We start from the raw sequence: 22,992 nt of genomic DNA, 5'->3' as shown, positions 1-22,992 counted from the left end.
TGTGGTTGGATACAGACTTAACACTATACAATGTATTTTAAGAGGTAGGTTTTACGCTGTGTCACTTTTAGGATGGAAATAAACGGCTCTTAATCAGGCTATTGATATTTTAGAGAAAGAAAATGGGGTCCAGGTATGAAAAGAAAAGAAAAGTATGTTATGTTGTTTCTTTTCCGGGATTGATTAACTTCTTGAAATATATTTAATATTTGCATGTGGAGAAGCCGTGTGTATTGGAACTAAAATGGATTTTAGATAATCTACTTTTTATGTTGATAAGTTATTAGATTTTTCTCTACATTTACTCTTACCATCTAAGATGCTTAAGGAAAATTTATTGCATAATTCAGAAGTCGCAAATTACTAAGAAAAGGCACAAGGTTTCACAGTGTAATGACTTGAAAATAATTGTCTTTCAAATTACATAGACTGGTGTTATCTGAGCGTCAGACGGCTTGTCATTACAACATTCAGTATAATTAGTAAACATCGTACAATACTAACGTCAGAAATTCCATCAAACGTTAAGTTCACGACAAGTACACAATAAATCAATGTTATCTCAGTTATGAGGAAGTCTGAGTTATATTGGCCTCTGTGATAAGAAATACAAAGGAAACGTTGAAATTATAATAATACTAGATGTTTCTTGCACTGCGCTCTTGCGTTCTCAGTTACAAAAAAAATTAGAGAAAGGCTTTTCTATCAGGAGGATTAATACCACAGATCACACAAGGTTCTGGTATCGAGGCGGCGACGATGACGGTAGGTAGTTAGGTCTTTCTTTAAGATGTGCTATCCAATTACATCTAAATCTTTACTTTTACTTAAGACCACGAGCATCTATGCATATAAAAATTATGCCAGAGCCTAATAATAAATTTAGTCAAAATACGAGCAAAAAAAACAGACAACAAAACACGTTAAGTATTAAGTGATCTCAATAACGTAACATCTCTGTACCGTTACTTTAATACCAAACGTTTAACAGTATCGTATGTCATTAACACAAAAGATACGTCAAATGTAATTAACTGTGAAACCTATAAGCCGTGAACAACACATGACATGGACGCAACGGACAGTAATACTTAAATATGATGATCCGGTTAAACCACGTTCACTACGAGAATATAAGAATTAATGTGTGAATGAATGGGTTTAAAAAGTTAAACGACAAGGTATCACTGTCAAAAAGTTAATTTGTCTTGGTCGACGCGCGACGTGTGTCGGGGCCTTCTACTTTAGCCGGAGTCGCGCAGCGCATACGTGAGCAATCCCATGGCTCTGGCTCAGGCAGTTGCAGGGGCCGAAGGTGTTTTTAGTCGGTGATAGTCCATCATATCGACATGCCGTACCCTCGGAGTGGGTTGAAGACCTAGCGTTTCATTCAGAACAAAAGGTAGTATATTATACTTCTTCTAAAAGTATTATAGAAGGCGTTGTAGAAGAGGGAGGAAACTATACACCGGGTCGCTTCGACAACTGCAATTGTCTCACTTTAAGGAGGTCGTGCTAAACCCCTGTTTCAAAAGCACGAGTTAGAAAGGTTTCTAGTTTCTGTAAACGTCTGAAGGTTTTTGAATAATAATGTTCAGGTGTTAAATCAAGCATTTATCATTGTTCCTTGCATGTAAAGTTATGTAAGAATGACAACGTATTTTAATTGTTTATGTTTTTGTTTAGTCTATTGTATGCAACTATTATAAGTATTTAAATAAATACATAGCAATTCGATGTTATTTCTTGGGGGAATGTACATTTTATAAGTGATTTTAGTTGTTCATCTGTCTGTCCATTCAAATAATGTTTTTTAGCCATGGTCCTAAGTTAGTTAACTATAAATATCTATAGCGAACAAGGTTAATGAAGAAATATTTGATATTTGATCAATTTTGGAACAACAACACAAACGTATGAATATTTTGTAAACTACACGAATGTTGTCATATTACGATCAATATTCATGTTTCTAAAACGATATTCCTTAATTAATTGTTTATTCATATAATACTGTTGTCAACTTGATTTCACTGTCAACATTAGCATGTATTTAATTACTTGTTATAACATTAAATTGATTAATAACTAATTTTAATGTTCCTAACAGAGGCAGGTGTTAGCGTGACCAGTAAAACTAGATTTACATAAATTTTATTTTATGATTAAAAAGTGATTATTGAAATTATTTGATGTTCGTGAAGCTTTTTTAAATTAATCCGTCATCGAACTGTCTTTATTAACTTGTTTAGTGTAAATCTTTCCACGATCGATAAAAGTGTATGAAATCATATCTGTTAATAACAACTACGAAAAATCTAAATAAAAAACAACTGAATACGATTGATGGCTTAAAGTTTCAAAATCTTAAGACAATATTGAATTTGTTGTATAGTTTTCCTCAACAATGAGTCACAATAAACAGACGATTATAAAACAAATATAATCCCACATGCTTTTGAAGCACGCTTAAAAGTTTCGAATATGTAAAGGAAAGTATCGTGTTAAAACTGAAACCTTATGCATGCATGAGGAACTAGTTAATTTAAATTATTTATGATCTTTAAACATAATGATCTAATAATCATTAATGTCGTGTAATAAATTAATCTTACGAAACAGAATGTCAAGTCTTAGAGAAATTAGACTAAATTAATTGACACTTTATTTTCTTTAGCTTCAGTCCTTTTGATAGTGTTTTTTTTTATGTTCGAAATATATACTTTTTAAAAAAACTTTTTTCAGTTATTTCCTGAAACTCGACAACTTTTCTTGTAAAGAATTCAACCAAATAACATTCCTTGATTATCGTATCCATGTGATAATAGGGATGACGACTGGGTATAAAAGGAAAAATCTAATTAGTCTCTCAGTTAGATACCTAATTGAAAAGTATGAGACACGTATTTTTTCCTTTTTCAGAAAAACTATAATTGACAAAGATTAACTGCTTTGAAGTTTAGGAGAGGGGGCTTGTGACGACGTAACGATATGATAAAATTTATACACAATCGTGACGTCACGCGCATTCATTGTAAATTGGTAAATTTTTGTTTGCGGGACCAATAAAAAAATACCTACATATCCATTATTATACAGAAAATTACAAGAAGGACACTGCAAAAAAAAATTGTCGTCATCCCTATTATTTCCAAAAACCTGGTATGGTCGGAAGTATGTACAAACCTTTTAGACATTTTTTTAAACTTTCAAGCTAGCCTTATCCGTTTCAATCTCAAAACCAGTAAAATATAACATGTGGTTTTGAGTGAAGGCGACCATATTAGGGAACCTGAATTATTTTGAGTGGGTAAGCCAAAAAAACATGACGTTTTTTATGAAAAGATAAGTAGAATTGAAAGTTTAAAGTGCGGTAGCCTGTTTTAATCTCAATTATGAAGATTCATCAGTAGCGCTAGTAGATAAGGTATAAAATTGAGAATATTTTCGAAAATAAGTTGTTGGATTTTGAGTTGCAAAGCTTGTATGTACCAGGAATAAAGACAGCTTAATTCACATAAACGAAGTGTAGTGTAATAATAATAGGTGTGTTTAGTCAATATGTACTATAGAAAGGTTTGAAGCAGTAATTTAGTACGCTAAGCTTCGGAACATAAACGGATTGGCGGAAACCATGTGACCTACATTAACAAAGACTTGGACATATTGGACAGAACTATAAGTCTAAGTGCTAATATTTTACTGCAACTTGACAACCAAATGAATGTGTCATCTTGGTTAGGTTAGTTTATTTAAACTTTAAAGATATTCCTATATCATTCTAATACCCGTAGGATTTAATTTTATAACCAGCTCAGTAATTTTTTCGTCTGCTGTTGATTAGTTGTTTACTAAAGAGGTTAATGACTACAGTATGTTCAAATATGATGGTTTATTTATTGCCACATGAATACGACCTTGATATTCGATAGTTTTCTCCGACCACATGAGCTTGGTTCACAGTATACATGATGTTTACATGGACCCAGTAGTCCCATTTGATTACTGGTTTTGTTATGAAGGTCGTGAACTTCGAATAGTAGATGGAATTATTTGCTTTTTATTGTCTCATGCCATCTTTCTTATGATTTTGAACTTATTTAAAGGATTTCCATTTGAAATTAACTTAGTTTATAAATCAAATTCTTTTAAAAATATCAAGTTCAAGACTAAGAAGCTTAAATTGAATTAATTTATTAAATTTATGTGCTTCAATAAATTAATTCTATTTAAGCTTCTTAATCTTGAACTTGATATAAACTAAGTTAAACATACAAATGCCTAAAGATCTTTTCATTTATAATCTACAGACAAATTCATGAATAAGTTTGTTGCCATCGCAACTATGTAAATAAAGAAACGATTTCATAGAAACTAACAATAATCAAAATCATTAGCTTGATTAACCCCTAGGTCTCGTTTTGTTTATGCATGTCTCCTGTTTCTTTTGCTCTTCGTGAGAGATATTAAACAACACCTTAAACATTACAATTTGTCTCTAAGCTTCATGTAGTCCAATCGAAATGTTATGATTTCGCAAGATTTATTCATGGCAGCACAGTACACGTGCATTTGTTGATTATTAAATAGGCCAGTTGGGCCCAAGGCAACTGTTCACCGGTTCCTATACTAAACTTTAAGATCTGTAATAAGTATAGTTTTATGGGACGTTAAAATCTGAATAACGGGATCCTTTGCGCTAGGTAGACTGGCGATGGCAGAAATGGACCGGCTTGGAGAATTTTTAGTGCAGTATTAAGTATTCGAATTGAGGACATCTAATGAATATTTTCTAATAAACTATGCCTACTTATTAAATGTAATGCGTATATGCTTTTCTCTCTTCAACACCTCAATACGATATTTCCTCATTTATTAGTTCTTGGTGTCAAATTAACTTGTTTCAAAGCCTATGCAAATTAATTCCCCAAACGACATTTTTCCGTTATCTATCCATTTTGACGAACACAACACGTGGTCTTTTAGGGGCCGAATGGACCCTCCTAAAAAAATCAAAGACAACACAACTAGTATGAGGGGAATACCGTCACTTTAAATTTCACTGTAACACATAAAGTTTGTTATTGAGAATGTATGGGTTTTGCCTTCAGTGTCTTTAGAATTGAAATTTATTTGTGTAATTTTTTTATGTGTTGATGACGGGTGTATTAGATTTCTTTAGGATAAGGAATAGATACTCTTTTTATGCGTAACAATATTGTGAATATGCATCTTGAATACCATTTTTTCGAATGAAACAAAAGAGTCTCGCAAATTAGTGTCATAATGAATCTCTACATTTGTTTACTCGAATTATAATGGGATAGCTTCTAAAAAACAGTTAACGATTATTTCATTGAGAATTAAAAACTCATAAAATACAGATAAATGTTGATATTTAAAATGGCTATAATTAATAGTGACCTATTTTCAAATTATTTAGTACTTTGAAAGGTAAATTAAAAGTAAGCAATTTCAATACAACACGATAATGAAGGGACTTATTTCTTTGCACATTTAACGGACGTTGGCTTTGCGAATACTTTCCATTGATTAAATTATAACTGCTTCACTTGTTAGAAATTATTTCTACGAAAAAATGTAACCGGTATGTATGTTAAGTATTAAATGGTATGGTTATACAATATGTATGTGGAGCGTACGTAACTTGCATGGCTTCGAAGACTGGATCCGTTTAAAATTATCGATTAGTTTCTTTCTATACTGTTTTGTCTTTTAAAGTTGTGTTAAGTAACCTTCTTTTGAAGTTCAGTTTTCACTTTGAGTAGTTATGATGAGTAAGACAAGATTTATAATTGACATATTGTTTTAGTAGCATTTAGGAGCCATACGAGTGGTTTAAATAGAGAGCCATCTAGTGTAATTTTGACTGTCATTAATTACTGTTAGTTAACTCGCTTCGTTTGCATTACGAATTTATGTGGATGAATAAAATTAATCATAGCAAAGTTAAAGGGAATTATTTAATATCAAAACGCGTCATTAAAATTTTCGATAATTCACATTTTACAGAATTCATCTTGACGTTTTATGAATCATCAAACCTGAAACAGTTTAACTCAGTACCGAATTACATGCGTTTAGTTTTGTCCTATTAAACACTAACCGCAAATTGGAATGAGCAATTTGTAATTCTAATTTATATGGCTAGAGACTTTTAAACATATTTATGGTTGGGTCGTTATTGAACCACAGCTTGCCACTACTACCCACTGGCTTGCTTGCCGCGTCTAGTTTCTAGCCCGGTATATAAGATGGACACACATAGTAGAATCTATTTATTAGGTCACATGACGATCTCGCATGCAAATCAGCGTGAAATTGCATTGGAATAAGAACGCGTCGAGAAACTGGTATTACTGAGAAATGTGTGTACGCTGTACTGATATGTGGACAGACAGATAAGGTTTAGTTCAGATTTCTATTTTACAGCATTAATATGCTTATGTTCTTAGTTTTGTCGTTCAAGAAAATGCTGCGAGACTACGTTGGATAAGTCTCTGTTTCTAAGGATCATTTGATCATTTCGTTAGACTTTTAACGAATTGTAAGAGAGATATTCTAAATTCCTTTTTTTCTGCTCTGTTCCTTATATTTAATAGAAGTACCATGACCTGCTGGACATCAGATACTTTTTCGTCCCACACTTAAGACCTCATTCAGCTGCACTATCTGAAGCGATCTATTTCTTCACTAGACCATTGTGATGCGCGCCATCTTGTGAAACGTAGAAGAAAATGTCGAAAGACTCCACAATCATGAGCGTGAAGATACGAGATTATAAGTGTTTGTGTTTGACGGCTTGTTGAACTCATTTGCTGGCGACATATTGGAACTGAATATCTTTGGAGAAAGCCTTTAGAAGATGGGTATAACAGACTTGTAGATTTTATAAAAATCTAAACTTGGCGGTTTTAGCTGCCCGAAAAATAACTATACGTTTTTCTAAACTTGGACATCAATTACCTACTGTTTAAAGGTGATACAAAAGAATGAAGACATTCATACACTCAACTTATGGTTTTTAAGAAAGTTGTACAGAGGACTTGCAACAAAAACTTGCTTAACACCTAATATGCTGGTACTAAAACCGTTTACGTGAACATCTGCAGTGTACCGGAAAGGCCCACATTTGCAAATGAATGTCTTACAATAGGGGTACTGGTAACTAAACACCGTAATGCACGGGTTCACCTCCCGATGTTGCTTTGCGAGTTACTAAAAGACACGTGTGAAATCACTGTGACAGCTCAGATGAAAATGACGCTAAAGATAATATTAGGAAGACAGAATTTCAAACTGGGAATAGATTTGCGGAGAAGGAAACAGAACTTGTTAATCTCAAGGGATAATTGTAGTTGGCACTCGTGGATTGTAGTAATAATACGATTTACAAGAAACAGCCGTGAAATCTAATGGCTTTTGTTTGGTAGAAACCAAAAGTTTACCAAAGGTTTGTCATACTATGCATCTATGCTCTACCGAAGCATTAAATATTATCGGTGACCTTAAGGTGCTTATTACTGACTTCCATCAAGAACATTTGAGATTCGTGATATTGCAAACTACAATTACGGAGATGTTGACATCGGCTATTGCGTGAGCACTCGGCATAAGTATACGTTTAACATTCCTGTCAAAACACGTTCACATGTTACATCGCTTTGCTTCAATGCCTTCAAATTCAACAAACATCTGTTTATGCAGTTATTGATCTTGATTGTCGAGTTTCTTGACGAACTACATGCTTAACAATGGTTAGTAAAATACTGCCTTTAAAATGCCACTACAAATTATAGGTTTTGCTGGTCTTAGAATTTAGTTAGGCACTTGTCTATAATGTTCTATTCATTAAAATTGATTAGGCAACTGTAATTTCGGATGGCATTTTAGACAACCAAGCAGTTCGTACTATATCGAATATTGTGTGCGTAACCTTTAGCCGTGATTGGCGTCCTGTCTTATTAAATTCGTGTAATATTCAATTATTAGATTTATCTCTACATAAATTAACGTTTGTTAACCCTAAACTGACAATCAACAAGATAACCCGTAATTTATGGTTGTATTTCAATGTGCAGTGACATGGTCTTATCTGGCCTGTCGTTGTCGATTTTAATGTTATCAAAAAGTAATAGTAGTACCAAAAGTACCTATTTATACTTCAAAGTACGATGAATTCGTAGTCTAACAAAACATGATAAAGTTGAAATTAGATACGCTAAATGTCAGTTTTTTACTCAAATTTTGTTATAATGGTTAAATCTTTCGATAGCTGAATGTTTTTTGTAGTAAAAGTTATGTTCACGTTATGAAACGATTAATCTTTTTACTCTGAAACTGACAACGGAATCTCTTTTTTCAAAGATTTCTAATAGCGTAGCCGCGTAGCTATGTTCATGAAGACATTGCTTTTAAAAGCATTTTTTTTTTCAAGTTCTGTTGAGATTGTTAATGTCAGCATTAAATTTAATCACAGTAACAATAATTATATTGTTACTCGAATGAGCTAATTAAGTTAAAAGATCGTGTTATAATACAGTAATAAGTCTAGTTTTAAATCGTAAACGGGTTTACAAATCAGTTTCGTTACGGAGATCGTGAGATTACTATTAAAGTGCAGAATTTATTTTAGTATTACATTTATGTTTAGTCACGATACGGGTATCATTAAGTTAATAACTATCACTATTTTGTTGTGAATAAAACAAGAAGATACTTTTGAGTATGGAGAAATTAAACTTGTAGGATTGACTTGTTAATGAGAATGAAAGTTTATCAATAAACATAATTAAATATTTTAGAATAGTTATTCAGGAATCATTGGTATGCTTGTAAGCTTCTTAGGTACAATAGGCATGATAAATAGACTTAATGAATGTAGAGCAAAACGCAGCTAGGACTTGCATACGAATAGAATGTTTACATATTTACTTAAGCAGGGAATTTCCTTTCTAGAGAAAGCATGAATAAATGTAAATGTTGATGACACACAACACATAATAGTGCTAAGATAAACGCATAACATACGCGAACAACAGAACAAGACAAACAATATAATGAGGTCACGTGAGGTTAATACAGATGAAAGTATTGATAGTGGAGTTAAACAAGCCGTGAAAATAGCAAACATGGGTACAATAGGTACAACGTATACTACGCTAGATCAACACAGACGTGATCTACAAATTGGACACAGAAGAAACTACACATCCAAACAAAGAGATAAACCGTATCTTAATTCAGAGAAAAGAAACTACTTCTTTTAAGCATAATACGTTTCCCACACTTTTGAGACAATGACAGAAAATTCTTTTACCAGATGAAATTCTTAGTATTTCCAATACGCTATGGTAACGATCTCACAAGTTGATGTAACTATCGACTGTAAGAAAAAGAATCGTGCGATTGTGCACGCCTCACTCAAGGACGATCACGCGACGCGGCGGCACTGTTATTACAGCACTGAAAAGCTTATTAAAATAATGGCCCGATAGCTATGGAATTAGAGATTACAATGAGGAATGCGAACATTCCTGTTCTCGTTGCCAGGTGCGAGCGGATTCCAAAGCGAATAGGAGTCGATCGTTTAAGGAAATTATGTGCTCCTGTGAGAGAAAAATGCTTGTTATCTTTACAGTGTTACCCCTCAGGAATCTTAAAAGGCATTTACTATAAATGGAATAATAATATAAAATAGCGATCAGCAAGAAAACAAACCATTTTTGTATTGTACTATCGGGTATAAGCACAATGGCAGATAAGACTATCAATATCAATAAATCGATATGCATTGTTTATCGATGTGTGGGACGGAGACCGCAGTCAATAGTCAACAATAGTGTGCACAATGAGGTAGACCAAAACGTTGTGGTAAACGAATTCGTATCAGATAACTATGAAATAAAAGGAGCGTAAATATACAGTCCGATAAACAAGCAGAACGGAGCTAAGGTCGCAGATGAAAGCCGTTGGAAATATTCGTAAATTGAGGTTTTCGTTACAAGTAAAGACAACTCGAATCAAGTCTTTTGCTTTCCCTAATTGAGTGGATAGAAAAAGTGACGATAGTACGATCGTTGACAAAGTATCGAGTCATGATGTTGTTGTAATAATTGAAGCATCGACCTAAAAGGTATTTCGAAGTCCACGTGCGTCGTAGTTACAAGAAGCTACAAGTTACGTGGGTTCAATGAACACAATAGTACAGTGACAGGTTGATGTATACTCGTCTACGCAATACAGAAACGCGATCATTGATACGGCACGACTAAAAAATGGATTATTGGATTTATTCTTGCATAATCTTTGATATTGCGTATGTTATTACGGAAAGGAAAAATGAACTTCGTATTTCTTTAAATAATCAGTTAATCTATGTTAAATTTAATATTTAATTTTGTTGTTAAATGAAGGAATGCATGACCTTATGATTATCAAGGTGCGGTGAGAAGTGATGTCATTTTCCACCAATAATATTGCAATTATATGCGCTGATACGTTTGCAGTACTAATCTATATCGAAGGCCAAGATAATACGAAATGAAAACGCCCAGACATTTCCATGTAGATCGATATTAAAGTATAAATATTGAACCAGTTGTCCGACATCTGTTATAATTCTGTCTTGGAATAAATAAGCATGCAAGAGAAAGTAAATAGAACCCAGAGCTTCAAATACTTGAAATGTTAAAACAATAACACCAGTGAATTATCTCATGACAGAAATCAATTTGTGATCCCTGAATGACAGACAGCATCGTGACAGTTGTATAATTCTCAAGACGATTTCTCCAACAAAAATCGAATCTGTTACTCAATCACACGAATACGCAACTAGCAATAAACAATATACAAGCAAACAAACCATCAATAAACATCAAATAGATGACAACGATAACGTCCATTACAAGCGATCACTTTTCTAAACTCACTCATTAAATGTTACTTTCATATTTCGTGTAGTAAAAGTTCATTAGCCGTTGAGAGAACAATAGACGATGAATAAATACCCGATAATAATTCTGATACTATGATTGAACGCCCACAGGTTCGCGGCGAAAGTGATAGCCGAGTGTCGTATGAGGTAATTGAAATCTCGACCACTGTGTTACCACTTGAATGGAAAAAGTATTAAGAAGATTACTTTGACGATATAATAGCCGTAACAGATATGGTAGATAATTTATTGTTGATGTTATTTAATATAATAGAAGACAATGATACATGGTCGAATATTTAAGATCCTAAATTATTGTAAGTGCCAATGCATTTGCTGTGTAATTAATGGTTGAATGTAAGATTACCGATAACGTTGAAGATTGCGAAGTAAATCGGTGTGGAGGAGGCGTGGAAATAGTGCAATAACGTTTCGTATGTGGTATTTAAGACAATGACGACCTTGGTGGGATGCCATGAATACACTTCAAACGTCCGGACTGCAATAACAAAGTAAGTAACAATAACAACGTATTAGGCAATTCGGTACCATTTTAAGATGTACCAGCCATTAATCAAAGGTTTATTGTAAATCTCCTTAATGTCAAAATTCAAGAACATGGTTCGATGTGCCTCGGTCAAGACGGTGAATCATTCTGTAATAAGTAAAGCTTCGGATAATTCAAGGTTGGAGATACGTAACGATTTATTGTGAATACGTAACTCCATAATCCGAACCTAACTATTAAAATAATTGTAAGAAACGTTACGCTTCAAATATTTAGTAATATTATAAAATTCTTCAACAATTGTTGTATCGTCTGAGATGCAAAAGAGGTATAATAGCCGTTCAAGATGACGTTTGGTAGATTGGCGCGTGGCAAAAACAACAAGGTCGGTCATTTTAAAAATATTAATGAAGATTTATTGCTTCTGCCATAAAAAGCAGATACCAAGTAGGGTTGACCGAAGAGAAAAAATAAATATTCAAGGTGTTGCAAAATAACATTGGACCAGGTGGCTCGAGCCGCTGTGCCAGAGATGATAATGCTACTTTCTCTCGTGTGGACCAAACGTACCGAACTCTCCAACCCGGACATGCGGCTTTTTACATTGTTTTTGTTAATGCGATATTATTATTATTATCGTTGTCCGAAATTGAAAGTTTAATGTACTATACTTGGATGTGAAAAATCGAAAGCAAATTGGCCTGTGCTTGGGTCTCCCATAATATTAAGGTTACATTACCTTTATGGGCGATAGCTTTCATTTTTGGTTTTATTGCCGAATAAACACATGTCAGGCGCCTACGATTGTCACAATTTATACCATAAAACACCTACGATAATCGATTTCGACATTTTTAAATATTCAAAATTATCGAGTACATTTGTGAAATAACTTACTCTTTCGCAGGGTGGCGGCATCGTGGGTGCATCGACTTCTGTGTAGATGCATAGAGTTGATTTCCTGGACAGCGAATCGCTGGCAAGACTGCTCGAGCTGGAGCCAGTTGAGAACTTCATGGTTCGGCTTCATCCAGGAGTTGCTGACGAATCAGGTGACGTCTACCTGCACATCAATGTGATGTTGCCGGCACATCACACAGGTGCGCGTCACCTAGTTCTTGCCGTCCTTGTTTCTCAATCCAGACTCAACTTTCGTATCGGGTCGTAGGTGAACCGCTTGCGCAAGTGACAGCGCTTTACTGTTGCTGTGCGTTCAAAGTCAACGTCGGACTACCAAGGTCTTTTCCGTTGTCAATATGCGGACGGAATTTCGATGACTGTAAGCCTGCAACAAAAAACGTATGAGTCAATAGTGCTACATGCCAATCCTATATTCTATTGACCTTACGTCTCAAATTGGTAAAAACATCACATTACTTTTTTGTTTATTGTATCGAATTCGAAATATCTATGAATAATTTTGCATAGATCATTATCATAGGCATTAGAGAGTTTTTATAATGCCAGCTAGGATGATAATATCGATCACGTTATACCGATTTGCAATCGATACGCAAATTGCAGTTTTATTGCTCTAATATTTAGAAACTATCATGTTACGTAACTTTGAACCCACAGTTTTTATCCCATCAGTTCTCATTGAGTTTTTTGCGTTGCTCCACTTTTAAATGATGTGTTGTAACTGTATGTACAAGGACTCGAGTAATTTAGATAAGCGGCATCAATCGATGGTTGGATCGAATCAATTATGTGAGATTGATCGATATCGGTGGCATTGTGTGCAATTATTGCATCGATCGTAAAGGTGAAGTATGTTGATGATTTCATTGTGATGTATTTTAATAGTCTTGATTTTTATCGAGATAGAGTAATGTTACAGCCGTTCTATTTACTCGGATATGATGACCTTGTCTACTCACGTTACTCATGTTATAGAAAGTGTGAGGTTATTTGCTTAGTAATTATCGTCTGTTGTTTACCACGATGATACATATTTCTTCTTCATTCAATAATATTCCTACAGTTTTTCATGGAGTCAAATACAGGTGAGTCTCATGAGTAAAATTGTGAAATACATTATTAAGTTTATTCGTCTTAGCACTTTAAACTTACTATATTGATACGGATTCAACTGATAAACTAGATTTTTCTCGATACTCTTATCAATGAAATAGCATCAAATGTATTTCACAATGACCAATACGAATAGGAACTGAAGCCCTTTAAATATAAGTTAATATGAATCATAAGATGATTGTGATATTGATCGGAAAAAAGTCTTCGATAAATTTAATAAATTTTAAATAATATTTATTTTACAGACGGCAGGACTGAAAACGAACAAATCATAACAACTAGGTTAATACCTAAACTAAAGTTTTGTTAGGTGAGTTATTTTTTTAAACCCATTGTAACATTTTGTGCTAAAAAAAAATATTTTGGTATTATTCCTAAGTTATTTACAACACATCGTACAGGGTTTTTCATAGATATGTATATGAGACTTAATCACGATTATAACGTTACTTGAGATAATCCGCACCTTATATGGAAAGTTAATACGAAAGCCATTGTACATTATTTTCTGTTGTGTCATTGTGTAAAATCACTCAGTTGAACTATTAAGCCGTTATACTGAGAAATGCAGTAAGCACAAAGGTCTCATGGTGACAGTGAATCATATTCTTGTGAAATGACAATTCCGTAAACAGAAGTAAAAATAGAATCTTTATAATAATGATTTCGGCAAACTTTCAAGTTGCCGATATAATTGGAGGATTTTTTTTTGTGAACCATGGACCAAATACCTGCAGACCAAGATCTGAAAAAATCGTGGAGAAGATACACTGTTGGGAGTCGAGAAAAAATCTGGAAAATGCAAAACAGTTAATGCATAGAGAATTATGTATATCTACATTAATGGGGTATGTACACAATGCATAGAATTGAATGCGCACAAGAATGCATCAGCGCACGAGTCCCATATAAAACAGTCTTTACCGTAAATACGCCAGTTTCGAATTTCGAACGGTTTACGGAATTTTAAATAGTGCTTACTTGCATGGCATGATTCACATTTTACAATGCAATGCCAAATGTCATAGGATTTTCAACCTTGTGAGTTATAGTTTAAAGATTATTTGCGTTTCGTGATGGGATTGTAAACTTGTGGTCACAAATAACAACAGTTACGTAATAGGCTTTAAGTCGAGTTGATGAATTAAAGCTACCGGGCGATGACCATGGTTACCTAATGGATAGTCGGTAAAAAACGTGAATGGTAAAGTGAGTTCCGTGAGTGTCGGGTTCCGTAGTATTGTAAAGCTAGTTGATAAATCGGATTAAGGATTTAGTGAAGATTAATTGGTTAATTAAGAGTTTATTTCTTTCGAACTGAATAAAGACCACGCGGCTTAAGTTACAGGAAAATTGTGATATTCAGAAAAAGACAACAGTTTTGAAACGGTTTCGCTTCGAGAATAGAACAGCGGGGATCGAACTGGCGACAAGCGCGCAGTTGGCGCGAGTGATTGAGTTCCAAGCAGTCAAAGTAGATGCAGTATGTAAATGTTTGAATTGAAAGGAACTCTAAAAACCTTATTGTTGTGATGAGAATTCATTAGACACTCCGCCTTTACTATCACTAGACGAAACTCGTTGTAAATCTCAATCGTATTGTACCTTTCTAATTTGAATTCTTTGATTGCTTTCCTTCGACAGACAGCATATCTTTGCATAATCTTATCTTTATAACTAGATGCTTATTTGCATGTTAATATTGCTGCATTTACGTTTTGTGTTTTTGAAAAGATGGTTTTGAGGTCGTAAGTAAGTGGGCAAATGTTTGATATTGATTATTCAGAGTAATTTTACCTACTTAACTTGACTTGACATATGATATAATCAAGTTAATATTTGACGACACAGTACCGGTGCTTATCCTATCCGAGCACTAAATATTTTCAATGCACATTACATCAAATTTATAGAAACACAACTTTGAATTTATTAAGGATTGCTTCTATTATGAAAGCAAAGCGTATAAACGTTCTACGCTATTTCAGAAACGGTTACAATCTGAACAAGCGTCTAACAAGTATCAGGAATGTTCTTTACATTTATTGCACTATTACATAAAGTGGCTATACAAACACTAACCCATTTGCCACAAGTCCCACGGCGGACAATCAACGTCAATATAGTTAGAGTTCGTTTTAATTGATGTCGCAATCTCATACAACGTGGTATTGTTAACGTTTCTTTATGCCTTTATACCTGAAGGACGTTTCCATAGAAACTTTGTTGCCTATTTTAGTATTTTCCTACGAGGTTTTACTGTTCAATGTTGATGGGAAGTCCGTTTTGTTTACTGCTATCTGATAATGTTATCTTTTAGGTATTGTAAACACTTCAAAATTAAGTGCTCAATTTATGATGATGTTGTTTAAAACAGTAAGCTCCTCTTATCTTTGGGCAATTGCTAAAGATAGTCAGTCATACTTATAGGTGGATGAGTCTAATTACGAAAATACATTTAAAAGAAATGAAATACAGATTAACATTAAATAATACCTACATAACCGAAAATTAAAGTCAAGCTAGAATCATTTTTTAAGATTTTTTAAAAGGTATATGATACGGAAACACCGATGTTTTATGGGAATTAAGTCAAACATCTATCATATACAAAAAATAAGTACTCACTAAATAAAATAAATGGCGCAGTAAAAGTACCAGGACAACATAACACGCAACACAATTAACACTTCCGAATCTTCAGGTCCACATTTCCTTTTTACAGCACGAAGTGCGCTCACGAGCCCGGTCACGAACCGAACTGACTCCAAAACGCCTTACACTTTATATAAATATGATAATACACCCCTTATTCAGGAAACCGAATTGTGTACGAACACGCAAACGCATGTAGTCCGTAATGATTCAATTATTAGTTATTAGCAAGGCGAAGCGACAGGAAATGGATGGAATCGATCGCTTCACTGTTTTATTTTGATGGTTATTGTACTGCGAAACTAGATATCCTGTTTATCGTTAATTTTATCGGTATCACTGATATGCCACTGGCGAATCAAGATTTTCTTCACAACTGCGTAAAATTTAACCAAATGATAACAAATAATTTAGCCGTCACTTTTTTCCATAAGAATAATGAGACGGTTAAGTCCAAATGGTCTTTTTGATGAAGTTTAATTGAATGCGAGGATCTCTGGGCGACATCTCTCACACAGTTTTATTGAGTCAACGGGATTAATTGATACAATGTAGCAATTAAATTGTATCCATATCGAACCGTTACTTTCTTGAGATGGTGCGATATGTCTAGATCAAATGACTTTCAAAAAAGCAACAAATAAGACATACTTTACAAAAAAATATCTTCGTATAATTTTTGTGTCAATGGAATATTAAAATGAATGTTAATGTTAAACGAATGAAGCAAGAAATGGCGAAAATAATAAATGTTGAAAGTTCTACTCAACCAGTATTTAAATCACGGCAACAAATTAAACAGAACCATAAAGCAATAAACAAAACAAAACGCAACAAATTAACCAAATTGAAAACAAAAAAGGTGCGGAAATTGAGGACGATGCAAACAATACCTACTGTCTAATTAATACAGTAGCAACATGGCTGACAAAAGAAAGTCCAGCGTCCCAAATACCGACGCATCTACCGTAAACACTAACTGGATATGCAGATGAGCGTAGGTTTGAAGCTGCAGGTCCAGGGGCCAGCATAGCGAGACCAATCGGCTGGAACAGCACGCAACGATAACAAATTAATGCTAGCCAAACACGCAACGAACGATACAAAAAATTGTAGCTTAACGGTGTCTCTTACAATAACTTGTAAGTAATAAATGTTTGAAATCCTAAATTCTTCAAGTCATTTGGTTATTTTAGTAAAACTTGAATTTTCGTTTTATCGAATACGCTGAATCAATCACTAATAATCATTTGAAAAGTTTTACTTACGAGGCGAGGAATGTAAGGATCCTCATAATATAACATCACCATTGGATATCTTTAAAATGATATTATATTACGAGCTTCTTAAAAAGTATAATGGAACCGAACTGTTTGTTTTTGCTGGTAATAACAGATAATGTGCTTGAAATTCACATTACATCCAATAAAGACGAGTCATTTTACAAACGCTATCCCCGACCGTCCATTACTTAAATCCACCATCCCGAATCGAGAAGTCACGGAAAAATAAATTGTAATTACATCAGGCGTTATGGTCCTCAGTGATGAGAAACATTAGCGAGGCGGTACTAAAAATAAAACCACGTCGACGCTGATAAGCGTACCACTTATTATAGCAGCCATAAACCCAGCGTTACATAAAGAGAAAAATGAAATCATGCTCGGATGCATACTTAAAAATGCAACGAAGCAAGCAAGTATAACTGACAATTAACAATAATCACAATTTGATGTAACCCTTTAAAACGTTTACGAAACACGCAACGGATAATAAGATCGAGAGAAATTTCTCGATCCATTATTTCTCTCTCGATGAGCTACAGTGATTGACTCCACAATCTTACTTAGTTTACGAGCGGCGACGCGTGACGTAACGCCGTTCGGTCTACGTGATATTTTCGTCAAGCCTAAAGCTTCAAGTTCAACGACCACGGAGGTCAGGTGCGAGATAAAAAATATCCACAGCAGTTTCCGCAATATCTAATTTTCGATCGTAAACATTAATTGCGCTTATTAAACTGCTCGTGTACGGCTTCGTCTGCGGACTGTCCGTAGTGCTTATGAATTTTTCGATTATGATTGGAATGTTTTTTTCTGGGTGATCGAAATTAAAAGGAATCAGGTCGAAGATCTTATGTAACGTTACATGTACGGCTTGTATATGTATGTGTACGCATTATTTGATTTTAATTATGTTTTCGATCTGATGTCCGTCTTGTCAGCACGGCGCCACATTATGCTGCTCTCATAACTGCATTGCATCTAGTTCCGCAACAAGATCCGTCTTGACGTCAAACGCGGCATAACTTGACGAGCAAAAAACGTCGCCCACGTATTTTGATCCGCATGAATGCTTCAAGTAATGCTAAAGGGACTGCATTCCTCAGGTGTTATGTTTAAAATTTTACTCCTACATTCATTTTCGCAAGGTCCACTGGTAACCACACCCGCACCGCTATCACAAAATACGCCTTTTATCTTGCCCGTATAGCCTAAACCTTATTAATGTTACCCGTTTCTTTTTATGGGCATGGGGTACATTACGCATAATAATGTTCCTTTCCCTGCATCGTGTGCGGTCGACCAGTCAAGTGGATAAAGATCTAGCAAAAAAACGTGACATAACAGATAGATACCACATTTCACCTGTGATTTATGTCTTCTAAAGTAAAAAGTTGGCCTGTCGTCTGACATATTTGAGTTGTCAAATGGAATGCCATTTCCAATCTGCTTTACTTGTGATTGAAAAGCAAATGCCTAGGTCACGAACGACACGTCGTAACTGTATGTGTGTGGTTACCCTTGAAGATTTTTAAGTCCAGGACGTTGTCAAAAACCGCTGTCCATTCGATTTTGTTCATACACCTTGAACACAAATAGGCCAGTCACGACTTTTGCCTTATTAAGATTTATCGAGTGCTTTGTTACTTGATTTGTTGTTTTATTACAGCACAAGAACCATATACATTTAATCCGGATTCGGTATGAATTAAATACCTATTCAATGTGGCGCCATTGGTTTTTGACAAGTGGTCAGTTGCGAAACATATCTAAGAAAAGGATATGCAAATTCTATAAGGCATACTAAAAAAATGGCAAATGTAAACAAAGTTACTGTCTACAACTACATTCAGACACAAAAATAAGTCAAATAACTACGACGAACAATGTAAAAAGTAGGAAAAAATTGTCCTCTACGAAAAGGCGCCAAGAACTCGTCAATCATGATAACGATGTCACACATGTTGACAATTTTACACCAAATTGAAAGCCAAAACACCTATTAAGCACCCATAATTTTAATAGCAGCTTAACTAATAAATTAAAGTGTCTGACACAAAAAAAGGTTTGAAGCGAAACCTGTTTGATGGTCCATGGTCTTCCCGGTTACCTGTGCCCTGACTCGGGCATTCCACACATATTTCCGATGTCCCTTTTGTAAAGTATGACTCTGGTATATTGCGTTTTTGTCGCGCAAAATGTATGTAAAAAGTTAGTAAAATACAAGTTGTTGGTTCATTTGAAAAGGGTACAAAAATAAATATGGCTACCTGTAGTGTGATAGATTCATTACATTTTGGACATTATTATCATGTCACTGTTGGGAGCTCATCTTGTTATTCCAATACAAAGCACAAAAATACTGCGAAGAACTTATTCAATGCATCAGGTAAAGTAAACAAATAAAGGTTGGTTCGAGAAGACTGTTAATACCAAAAGCGTTTGGTTATTTAAAGAGTATTCCAACAATCCCGAATAAGGTTACTGTACATATTTTCTAGTTGCACACTGGCAAAAGTTCTCAATCAATTATAAGTAAGGCATTTCTAAATAAAACGAGACCACTAATCGATAGTTGACCGACTCTAAATGATATCGCTACGCATGCTATCTTAATACGAAAGATTAATGACACCCGTACAGCCACAATTACGTATGAATTTAATTACATATTTCACAAAAACTTGCCTCAAGTATGTTGTGTAAGTGGGGAAAAAAATATAACAAACAAGTTAACAAATATGACGATCTCCAGTTGATTGGGACACATTTTTTCCATAGTTCTCGACGTTATTTGTTATTCTAATTAGTGGGATGACAGTTATTTTGGACATCCTAAAGATGTTTTTAAAATTAAGCTAAATGACCATAATTTAAATGAGTACAGATTTTTTCGGTATTGACGTATAAATAGTTTTGACGATGTGTCATCGCTTACCAACCTCAGTCAGAACTTTACGAGTACGTTGGTTTCAATTCGTTTTAATCTAGTTTCAAACAGTCGTATTTTAGTCTTCAATAATGCTGAACAAGTATTTATAGCTATTACTAGCGATAAAGTCCTAGCGTTTTCCGATAACTTACTCCTGTTATAACACGTACATATTTTTGATCGTAAAAACAGTCGTAACAGTTGGTACAACTATAAAACGGTACACTTCGTAACTCACATTCAAATCAGTGTATTTAGTACCACTTACTTTCCCGTCAAAGTTAACTTAATCAGTTTTGTAAAGTTCTTTACTAATTGCTGCTTGTCCATCAACAGTAACGTTACGTGTCACTGTTTCACTTAAAAGATCATTGTCTGGTTACAAAGGAATGTGTTCAGTCCTTTCCTATTTATCATTAAAATGCACCCATTATTCTTGGCCATAAGCTAACCGGATATCCATACATGTGAAAACGGGTCATGCGTTGTTGCTTTTATGGTGGGCTGGCTATGCTGGCATTCCGACTCTCGAGCGCCATTACGGATTCTATGAGCATTGAACACCGCCTAGTTTCCAAACTACGATTGGTTAGCAGTACTTCCAAGTTCGAAAAAGGCTTCCTGACATTTCTCTTTAAAGTTTTAGAATTTAGCATTCGTGTAATTTAAGACGGTAATAAGCAATTAAATTGCGCCCTGGGTCGTTCTGAATTGATAAGCTCCATAAAAGCATTATTCCAATCTAAACGCGAATTGAGTCATCAGCATTAAAATTTCTATCGTTTTCAGTATATTCCATGTTCGCTTTTATGGAATAACGTAAAACGTCACGAGTTAACAAACAAAGACATTAAGGTAAGTAAATCTTTAAACTTGAAAAACCTACATTTAACTTGAGTGCAGTCGGCTACGCACTCGCCAAAGCAGTTTGCACAGGTGTGAATGACGTCACGAACCAGAAAAATGGTCTAGTCTTTATTATTTCAACTTGTTATAAATAGTATGAATAAACAAGCGATTACTACAATGCTCGTTAATGGGGTGACGCAAATTTAATTGGGCAATTAGACAAATATTTTCATACGACGTGGTTTATTAGTATTATGGTCACGATTCAGTTTTTTCTTGTTTACGAAACTTGTTTTCTGATAAATTTTAAAATTCAGACAAAGCATTTGAAAAGCTTCGCGGGGCGTAGGCAAATTAGATTTGTGTTCTAGTTTCTCCGGTAGTCCAAGGCCTACTTATGTTCGTTTTGTAAGCTGAAGCCAACCAAGATGGCGGTGGTGACATTTGACATTATTCTATTGGCAACACCAAATGAGTCGGTTCTTTGTCCGATAGGTAAAGGTCATTTTAAAGGCGTTATTAAAAGCGCTGATCACTTTTAATAACGCCTTATACTAACTAATTCTAAGCTAGATTATTAGTTTTCTTGTATCTTAACGAACTTCGTCTTAATAATTATATTTTCGTAATAGCCGTAGAACAAACACTTGTTATCGTGAAACCCACTTAATATTTTGTTTATTAGATAGTAAATTGGTGTAACAAACCACAGGACGATTACGATCCATTAGGAACGAACTGCTGTGTGACGAAATCATGCTTTTATTATTATATTAAATTTTACATTGATTTTATCTTAGGTAACGGTTATTAAGTTCTGCTAGAGAGCTTCGATAAACGTTTTCAATTAAATTGTTTTCTAAATTTTATTCTTTCGAGGTTATTTAAAACGAAAATGATTTAGGCGTGGCTAGAGACTGCAGATCTCAACCTTGCATCTAATATAGAAGACTGTCTTATTGTCTTATCTCGATACTAATCAACTATAATTAAAAAGAAATCTGTGCAACGTGCAAATGATGGGTATAATACAAAATTTTGAATGTCAAGTGCTTGTTTTATGTCTATAATGGTGTACAATTCAGTCTCATGGTCCAAGCAGGTGGCCAATTTTCGATAATCCCTCCACTAATTATACATTTGTATACGAAGACTTCAAGTCTCGTGGGAACTTTCGCATCTTCACTTTCGCAGAATCGCCTAAAGCTAGTCCCAAATTATCTGTGGGGGCGTTTTACTGCTTTTTAAAGACTTAACAATAGGTGTGACCGTGTGACGCAAATTACAGGATAAACAAGTCAGAAAATACTAGGAAATTGACTGGTTTTCGATCCTTGGTATCACTTTTAATTTTGGATGAAATATTCAAGTTTGAAATTAGTTATACGAGGTAATTAAGTTATTGCTAGCTGGTTTTTTTAGAAAAAAAAAATTGGGACTGTGTATGTGGACTCCTCGGTATGGTAATCGGTTTTCATAAATACAAAACGGTTCTATATATTCTATACTTACTTTAACAAATAAATATATTGCTATCTAACGGGATCTCCCTTTGATGTCTCTATAATAAATGATTAGACAATCAGATACCGGTCAATCGTAAGATAGCACAAATAGGCGATATAATTAAAATGTTAATCGACCAACCAATTGATGATGATGTTCGGAATGGCAAGTCAATCAGTAATTATATGGTCACTAGTCAGTACTGACCTCATTAGTTTGAATTTATTTGATGACTCATTTAACTGTATTTAGGCACTGAGGA

General features: G+C 34.4%; 1 protein-coding gene across 1 annotated transcript in view; it reads right to left on the bottom strand.

The window, feature by feature from the left end:
- Nucleotides 1-22,992, bottom strand: part of LOC113494552 (protein PF14_0175-like) — a 55,814-nt gene that overhangs the window by 24,840 nt on the left and 7,982 nt on the right. Inside the window, exon 2 of the mRNA XM_026872943.1 lies at nt 12,366-12,753. Coding sequence (XP_026728744.1) covers nt 12,366-12,485 — 120 coding nt within the window. The 5' untranslated portion in view covers nt 12,486-12,753. The remainder of the gene's footprint in view (nt 1-12,365; nt 12,754-22,992) is intronic.

Source organism: Trichoplusia ni, chromosome 5 (assembly GCF_003590095.1).
Source record: "Trichoplusia ni isolate ovarian cell line Hi5 chromosome 5, tn1, whole genome shotgun sequence".
In the NCBI taxonomy this organism is placed as follows: Eukaryota; Metazoa; Arthropoda; class Insecta; order Lepidoptera; family Noctuidae; genus Trichoplusia; species Trichoplusia ni.
The sequence above is the reverse complement of the archived record's forward strand: the minus strand, read 5'-3'. Positions and strand labels throughout refer to the sequence as shown.